The sequence below is a fragment of the Gracilinanus agilis genome, unplaced genomic scaffold (genome assembly GCF_016433145.1).
Source record: "Gracilinanus agilis isolate LMUSP501 unplaced genomic scaffold, AgileGrace unplaced_scaffold8605, whole genome shotgun sequence".
Taxonomy (NCBI): domain Eukaryota; kingdom Metazoa; phylum Chordata; class Mammalia; order Didelphimorphia; family Didelphidae; genus Gracilinanus; species Gracilinanus agilis.
In genome coordinates, this window is record NW_025399414.1 from 1 (window position 1) to 9095 (window position 9095).

Here is a 9095-nt window from a genome sequence, read left to right on the forward strand (position 1 = left end):
CTCTTCCTCCCCCCTTCAGCATTTTTATTTTCCCCCAATTACATGTAAAAAGTTACCAGCATTTTCCAGAGAATACGGAGTCTCTAATTCTTTATCTCTTCCCTCCCTCCCAACACCCTCCCCGCCTTGAGATGGTAAGCAATCTCATAGAGATTTTACATGTCCACTCATGTAAAACATTTTCCCATATGAATCTTTTTTTGTGGAAGGAAACTCAAGTAGGAAAAATTGTTAAAGTGAAAAAAGTTTGCTTTGGTCTGGATTCTCTCAGTTCTTTTTCTCTGGAAATAGATGGCCCTTTTTTTATTATCATGCGCCTCGGGGAGAATTTGGGATCACTGTATTGCTGAGAAGAGCTGATATTCCAGTTGTTCATTGTAAAGTTTTCTGGTCACTGTGTACAATGTTCTGGTTCTGCTCATTTCACTCTGCTTCCGTTCATGTAAGTCTTTCCAGGTTTTTAAAAGAGCTACTTTAAATATTTTTGTACATACAGGTTCTCCCTGCCTTTTAAAAATCTCCTTGGGATACAAACCTAGTAATGGTATTGCTGGGCCAGAGGGCAGGTTACTATTTTAGAACTCTTTGGGCATAAGTCCAAATGACTCCCCTGAATGGTTGAATCGGGGCATTCGTGCCAGCTTTCCTATACCTCCTCTACATTTTGTCATTTTCCTTTTTCTCTCCTAATAGCCCATCTATCTGATAGGTGTCGGGTGCTACCCCAGAGTTGTTTTAAGGTGCATTTCTCTAATTAAGAGTGATTTAGAGCATTTTTGCCTGACTGTAGAGAACTTTGATTACTTTGCCTAAGAAATGTCTGTTCATATCCTTTGATCACTTATCAATTGGGGAATGACTTGTATTATTCTATATTCAATTCCTTTTTCCTTTTTGAGAAATGAGGCCTTTATTAGAGAGACTTATAACATTTTTTGCACCATTATGATATCCTATTTTCCCCAGTTTCTGTTCTCACCACCACCTCCCCCAATTTGTCCTCTTTTCTATCAGCCCCACTCTCCGTCTTTTATTCTCTTTTCCCTCCTGTTTTCCTGTAGGTTCAGGTAGTTTTTCTCTACCCAATTGATTGTGTGTGTTTTGCCCTCAGTGAGCCATTTGTGATGAGAAATTCTCTTCCCCACATTCCTCATCTTCCCCTCCACTGTAAAAGAAAGCTCTTTGGTGCCTCTTTTATGTGCAATAATTTGCCCCATCCTAGTTTCCCCTTCCTCCTCCTTCCAAACGCATTCTTCTTTCTCCTGCTTTAATTTCATTTTTTTATAGCATCCCAGCTTATTGGAGCTCACAGCCTTGCTCTCTGTCTGTGTGTACTCCTTCTAATGGCCCTAATAATGACCAGGTCCTTCGGGGTTACAGGAATCATCTTGCCATGTAGGTCTATACACAGTTTAACCTTATGGAACATCTTTTGGTTCCTCTTTCCTGTTTATGATTCTCTTGAGTCTTGTATTTGAGAGTGAAATTTGCCTTTCAGTTCTGGTCACCAGGAATGTTTGATTTGAGTCCTCTATTTCATTGCGTATCCATTATTTTTTCCCTGAAGGATTAGGCTCCCTTTGGGTGGGTGAGGGATTCTTGGATTCTCTGGAATACCCTTTTCCAGGCCCTCAGATCCTTTCATGTAGAAGTTGCCAAGTCTCGTGTCGTTTGCTCGCAGTCAGTATTTTCTCCTTGATCTGGGAGTTTTGGAATTTGGCTATAATATTCCTGGAGGTTATCCTTTAGGGATCTCTTTCAGGAGGTGATTGGTGGATTCTTTGCATTTCTGTTTTAACTCTCTGGTTCTAGAATATCAAGGAAGTTTTCTTTGATGATTCTTGAAAATCGTTGTCTAAGCTCTTTTTCTGATCATGGCTTTCAGATAGTCTAAGAATTCTTTTTTTTTTTAAACCCTTACCTTCCACTTTAGAATCAATATTACGTGTTGGTTCTAAGGCAGAAGAGTGGTAAGGGCTAAGCAATGGGGGTTAAGCGACTTGCCCACAGGGTCATGCAGCTAGGAAGTGTTTGAGGTCAAATTTGAACCCAAGACCTCCTGTCTCTAGGCCTGGCTCTCCATCCACTGAGCTATCCAGCTGTCCCCAGTCCAATAATTTTTAAATTGTCTCTCCTGGATTTATTTTCCAGGTTAACTTTTTCCCACGTGGCATTTCACATTTTCTTCTATTTTTCATTCTTTTGATTTTGTTTGATAGTTTCTTGATTACCCATGGAGTCATTAGCTTCCATTGGACGAACTCTAATTTTTAAGGCATGATTTTGAGTGAGCATTTATACATGCTTTTCCATTTGATCAATTCTACTTGGTAAAGAGTTCTTTTCTTCAGTGAATTTTTATCCATCTTTTTCCAAAGGACCAATTCTGTCTTTCAAGAAGTTTTTTTCTTCAGTGCATATTTTGTATATCTTTCCCCATTTGACCAATTCTGATTTTTAAAGGGTTCTTTTCTGCTTTGAATTTTTATCATTCTTATCCTATTCCATTTTTTTTAAGTATTAATTTCTTCAGGATTTTTTTTGTGGCTCCTTTACAAAGCTGTTGACTCTTTTGTCATGATTTTCCTGTTTTGCCCTCCCTCATGTCGTTTCCCAATTTTTCTTCTACCTCTCTTATTTGATTTTTTAAAATTTTAATTGCAATTTATTTATTTGTTTGTTTGTTTGTTTGTTTTTAACCCTTAACTTCTGTGTATTGGCTTTTAGGTGGAATAGTGGTAAGGGTGGGCAATGGGGGTCAAGTGACTTGCCCAGGGTCACCCAGCTGGGAAGTGTCTGAGGACGGATTTTTGAACCCAGGACCTCCCATCTCTAGGCCTCTTATTTGATTTTTAAAATCCTTTTTGAGCTCCTCTATTAAGCTTGAGGGCCATTAATATTTTTCTTAGAGGCTTTGAATGGGGCAGTATTGACTTTGTTGTCTGTCTTCTTCTGAGTTTGAGCCTACCCTGTCTCCAAAATACATTTCTCTGTTGAGTTTCTTTTTTGTTGTTTGCTCATTTGCCTGCCTTTTTTCTTTTTATTTTTCGTTTAAAAAAACTGTTCAGGGTGGGCTCTGTAACTGTGGCGAAGGGAGTGATCCCCAAGCTTGGGCTTCTTTGGGCAGCTGCCTTCAGAGCTGGCCCTGGGCATCTTTGTGCTTTCACTTTTCTCAAGGTGCTATGATATAAGGAGAGGGGTGCTTTATAGTCTCTCCTGGTCTCACTTTGAGTCTGTGAGTGACCCCAAGCTCTCTTTTACCCCTTAGAACTGTGATCAGAATCCCCTGCTCCCCTGTGGCTGCAAGTGTTGGTATAGATATACTGGTTCTCTTCCTCACTCTGCGACTGGGCAGCAGGACCAAGACCTGGCAAGTCTTGCACCCAGAGCCAGCAAAGAGACTCCCGTAATCTCCTTCTGAGCAGCTGGCCAGCCTTCCCTGGCCCAGAGCTCTGGAAGCCTTGGCCACTGCTTCAGCTGCCTTGGTGGGGTCGGCCCTGCACTCCCCCCACCCCCATCCTGGTGTACTAGATCCCTGGTGTGGGCCTTCTGACTTGTTTGGGGCTGAAAAATCACTTCACCTTGTCTTTTTGTGGGGTTTGCTGCTCCAGAGTTTGTTTTGAGGCCTTACCTCATTGCTTTTAGGAGGCTAATTTGGTAGAAATCAGATGGGTCCCTCCCTGTACCTTCTCTGCTCTCTTAGCTCTTCCACCCCTGCATTCCACACCTCCTTTTTTTTTTTAAAGTTGGCAAAAACACTTATTAAAGATGAAACAGGAGGGCAGCTGGGTAGCTCAGTGGATGGAGAGCCAGGCCTAGAGACGGGAGGTCCTGGGTTTAAATCTGGCCTCAGACACTTCCCAGCTGGGTGACCCTGGGCAAGTCACTTGACCCCATGGTCCACCCTGACCACTCTTCCACCTAGAAGCCAATGCACAGAAGTTGAGGGTTAAAAAAATAAAATAAAATAAACGAAAAAATATATGGGAGGCAGCTGAGTAGCTCAGTGGATGGAGAGCCAGGCCTAGAGACAGGAGGTCCTGGGTTCCAATTCGGCCTCAGACACTTCCCAGCTGGGTGACCCTGGGCAAGTCACTTCACCCCCATTGCCTAGCCCTTACCTCTCCTCTGCCTTGGAACCAATACACAGTAATGATTCTAAGCCAGAAGGTGAGGGTTAAAAAAAAAGACGGAAGGGATTTTTTTTAAATAAAGGACACAAATGTTTTGAAAATGCCTTTTTTAAAAAAGAAAAAAAGCAGCAGGAGAATGATTTCTAAAGCTGTCCTTTAGGAGCCGACGAGTGTTCAGAGAAGACGGGCTTTGGAAAAAGATGGAACCAGGCTTAGCTGGCCCCATGCCAGTACCATGTCCAGAGAAAGATGTGATTGAGAAGCACTTCTGTCTTCTGGGGGGTGAGATGGAAATGGTGGAATGAGTCACTTTGTCAAAAGTTTTGCCTGGGCAAATAACACCTGAAGAATGGAAGCTTCTGGTTTTGAATGGTATGGCTGTATGGAGATGGGATGGGACAGGGGGCTACTCTCATTCTTCTCTCTCTCTTTTTTGGGGGGTTATATTTATATATTGGAGGTTATATTCATTTTTTTTAAACCCTCACCTTCCGTCTTGGAGTCAGTACTGTGTGCTGGCTCCAAGGCGGAAGAGTGGTCAGGGTGGGCCATGGGGGTCAAGTGACTTGCCCAGGGTCACCCGGCTGGGCAGTGTCTGAGGCCAGATTTGAACCCAGGACCTCCCGTCTCTAGGCCTGGCTCTCCATCCACTGAGCTACCCAGCTGCCCCAGGTTATATTTCATTAATGGAAATAAAAATGTTTCCTGTCCTTTCGGCGCAGACATATTTTCTCCTCATTCAGCTCAAGGCTGTCTACCGACAAGGCATCAAGGTCTCGTAGACTCTCAGATCTTTGCTTGGGTGTTGATGACGGAAGCCGGGCCTCTTAAAGGCTGGATAAAGGTAGATGGCTTGAGAGAACGGCCTAAGCCTGGGGTGCTCAAGGAGCTGGTTTGGCCCCAGTGCTTGCTTTCACAGGCCTGATCTCATTACCTAGTGAGCCCAGGGGTTGTCCTCCATCTTGGGGGATGGCAGAGGGTTTTGAAAGTCCTGGAAGACCCTGGAAGGTTTGATGGCTGGGTAGCAGGAACTTGGTGTCCAGCGGTGCTGGGCCTTGATGGCCCTTTCTGAGGTGGAACAGATTCTGGAGGCAGGCTGCCTCTCCCAGACAGGTGACTCCTGCTGGTGAGCAGGGTCTGGCTGGCAGGTTTGGGAATGCCAATAGGTATGGGCAGCTGACTGGGCCTGACGACCGGGCCCTGCGTCCGGGCTGATGCTGAAGGGTACTTGGGGGAAGTTGTAGGGCAAGAAGATGGCTTCCTCTCCTCCTCCACCTCTTCTCTTTCTCCTCCTCCTCCTCCTGTCCTCCTCCTCCTCCTCCTCCTCTCAGAGACAGATCTTGGCCATGACCTTGATGATTATCCACAGACTGAGCTACAAAGAAACATTTCCTTGCTCCGTGTCCTAATGTTTGTGAAGGCCTTAGCCCAGTGCCCGGCACATTGTAGGCCCCTACAAAATGATTATTCCCTTCCATGAGCTCCGTGTGTGGGTGGAGTCTGATCTCAAAGCTCATGTTCTCTGGGCTCACCAGAGTTTCCTAGAGATTCCTCCTCCCACTACCTGAGCTTGGCCATTTTCTCCAGGCGGTAACGGGTGAGAGATGGCTCTTCCTAGAATGAAATTGTATTTGTGAAGGCCTTCGCTCTGTACCTGGTACATAGTAGGCCTAGAACGGACGTCGCTCCTTTCCCACGTGGGCTCCTCTCAGAGACTGACTTTGCTCGTTTTCCCCAGGACTCTGGCCATCTTCTCTTGGGCATCTAAAATTCTACAAAGACTCTCCATGTCAGAGGCTCTCCAGTTCTACCTTCTCCTCTGACTGTTTCCTTGAGAGACCCACATTTGAGTGGTCATCAGTGAGTATCTGACTTTCTTTACCTCCCATTTCCTACTGGGCCGATATCTCAAAGGCGTCTCCTCTCAGACTAACATTCTTCCCAGGCCCGAGCTCTCTAGAAGCGGCGCTTCCAAGAGACAGACCTAGCCATTCTCTCCAGGGCTGGGACCTCAAGGGGGAAATCTTCTCCCAGACTCAGGTTGGCCCGGTTTTCTAGGCCAGAACTCCCGAGAGGCAGCTCCTCCTGTTACGATGACCATTTAATATTTGCGAAGCACTTAGTCCAGTGTGTGGCATATAGTAGACCCATGACAAATGACTATTACCTTCCCAGGGCTATTCACCAGGACTCCTTCTCAGAGTCCGGCCTTGATCGTTCTCTCCAGGTCTTAATTCCCCAAAGGTGCCTCCCATCAGTCGGCCTTGATGGTTCTCCCTGAGCCATTTAGAGCTGTGTACCCAGAGAGGCTCCAAGTCTGAGGCCCTCCAGCTCCATTTTCTACCCTGACTGTCTCCTTCACAGTCCCACGTTTGAGCTCTTGCCTGCGGCTCTCTGGATGCAATCTCTTATTCTCCTCCAGATCGTTATGTCCAAGCTCCTTCCTCCTAGATGAGACTGGACCATTGTCCCTCCATCTGAGCTCTCCAGCATTTCCTCCTCCCGGAGCCCGATCCTGACCTTTGTGCCAGTCTCGGGCTCCCGAGAGGCATCTCCTCTTATACGGAGTCTGAACATTTCCTCAAGGACCGTATTCTCCTCCTGGACTGAGCTTCGTTGGCCCCAATGTTCCTAGATCCCAATCTGAGGCTCTCATTATGCTCCAGCTTTTTCCTCATACCAGATCCTGAAAGGTCAGAGTCTCTCAAGTCTCTAGACATTGCTTCTCCTTGATCTTTTCCCCCCAGGACTGTGTTACCTGGAGAATTCTCCTGTCAGGTTAACATTGGCCCCAAGTCGAGGCCTCCCTTCTCACCTGACTCTTCTTGAGACATCTACATTTGAGCTGTTTCCTGTGAGTATTATTTTTTTTGCCCTTGTCTCCTCTTCTCCACTTCACCGCTATCTCCAATGTTTTTCCTTCCAGTCTAACCTTGACCATTTTTTCCAGGCCTGAGCTGCCAAGAGGAGGCTCTTCCACAGAACCACTCCATAGTAGGAGCACTGGCTAGTTAAGACTGCTCACAAGACTTTCAGAGGCTTGGTCGTGAGCATTTCTCCATCTGGCTGGATTCACCCAGTACCGGCAGCCAGTTTTGAGCCTGAGCTGACTTTGTTAAGAGTCTGTGTCGACCGGCCCACGGCGAGATTCCAGCAGAGCGGCAGAATCGCCACCTTGGGCATCACGATGAGCTGGAGCCTGGCACTGCCCACTTCTCCGATGACGCCCACTGCCAGCCGATACGGAGACCGCTACATTCCCTCTCGGGCGGCGGCCAACTGGGACGCGCACTTCCACAGCAAAGACGACTCTGAGTCGTCTCCTGGGCCAAGGCAGAAAACAGAAGGCGCCAACTCCGGCAAGAGGAAAAGTGGCCTCATCTACTCCACCGTGCTGAAGAACGAGCTGCTGGGAGCTAGGCTACAGAAGGCTCCGAGCCTGGAATCCGGGGAGAACCAGAGCCCGCAGCCTTGCGAGTCAGACAGAAGGAATCTTTTCACCTACTCCCCCAACACCTTCCACTGGAGACCCGAGATAGGCAGCGAGATGTCAGCCTACTCTCTGTCGCCCATCAGCAGAAGCAGTCAGACCTTACTGACGTCAGTGCAGAGACAGGCCAGGATCATTCCCAGAAGCCCCTTCAAAATCCTCGAGGCTCCTGAACTCAGTGACGACTTCTACCTGAACCTGCTCGATTGGTCGCGCCGCAACGTGGTCGCTGTGGGCCTGGGCAGTACCGTTTTCCTGTGGAGTGCCGCTACCAGCCAGGTAACAGAGCTGTGCGACCTCGCCCAGGAAGAGGACGCCGTGACCTCTGTGAGTTGGACTGACCGTGGGACCCTGCTGGCTATCGGCACGCAGAAAGGCATCGTGCAGATCTGGGATGCCGATGCCGAGAAGAGGGTGGCCGTAATGGAGGGCCACTCGGGCAGGGTCAGCTCGTTGGCCTGGAACGGGAGCCAGATTTCCTCGGGGAGCAGAGACCGAAGGATCTACCAGAGAGATGTCCGAGCTTGCCCCCTGCAGTCTCAGCGCTGGCTGCAAGGCCACAAGCAGGAGGTGTGTGGGCTGAGGTGGTCCACGGATCGCCAGCTGCTGGCCTCGGGTGGCAACGACAACAGGCTTCTGCTCTGGAATTGCTACAGTTTAAAGCCTGTCCAGAAGTACACAGCTCACAAGGCGGCCGTGAAGGCCATCGCCTGGTCTCCCCACCAGCACGGCCTCTTGGCATCCGGTGGCGGTTCGGCCGACCGCTGCATTCGCTTCTGGAACACGCTGACCGGGCAGCCCCTGCAGCACATCGACACCGGTTCCCAGGTGTGCAACCTGGCCTGGTCCAAACAGGACAACGAGCTGGTCAGCACCCACGGCTACTCGGAGAACCAGATCGTCATCTGGAAATACCCGTCGATGACGCAAGTCGCCAAACTCACGGGGCATCTATACCGAGTCCTGTACCTGGCCGTGTCTCCCGATGGGCAGACCATAGTGACGGGGGCCGGAGACAAGAGCCTGAGGTTTTGGAACGTCTTCCGGAAAGCCCGTTCCCAGAAGGAGTCCGGATCGGCCCTCAGCCTCTTCACCAGAATCCGGTAACCTCCCAGCCCCCCTGCTCCAGGACCGCTGCATCGGCTCAAGGAAGGAAAAGGACCACCTGGAATTAGGATGCCGAGAATGCCAAAGAAGGGCCCAGAGGCGAGGGATGGGGCAGCCGATGGCCCTGGAGAAACTGTTCAGTTTATTGGGAGGGTTTGGGAATCCGATTGGGGGAGGGAATGAGGTTGGGGGGAAATCAATTCCGAGGTGGAAGTCAGGGATGCCGAGGAGTCGGGCATCTCCCTGGGAGGGAGGCCATCTCCTCTTCACCCACGGACAGGAGGCCTGTGGCCTGGACCAGAGAAGCTTCTGCTCCCTGATCTCTGCGGAGAGGCCAGAAAACTTTTTTGTTTGTCCTCCGGTGG

The 9095-nt window shown here is 48.8% G+C and overlaps 1 protein-coding gene across 1 annotated transcript; it reads left to right on the top strand.

The window, feature by feature from the left end:
* The first annotated feature begins 7320 nt into the window (after positions 1-7320).
* On the top strand, positions 7321-8730 carry LOC123256686 (fizzy-related protein homolog). Its single transcript, XM_044685264.1, has one exon. The coding sequence runs from the start codon at positions 7321-7323 to the stop codon at positions 8728-8730; it is 1410 nt and encodes a 469-aa protein (XP_044541199.1).
* The last annotated feature ends 365 nt before the right edge of the window (positions 8731-9095 follow it).

Bases quoted from the DNA above. Each gene is read 5' to 3' on its own strand.
- LOC123256686 (XM_044685264.1), top strand. From the start codon at position 7,321: ATGAGCTGGAGCCTGGCACTGCCCACTTCTCCGATGACGCCCACTGCC.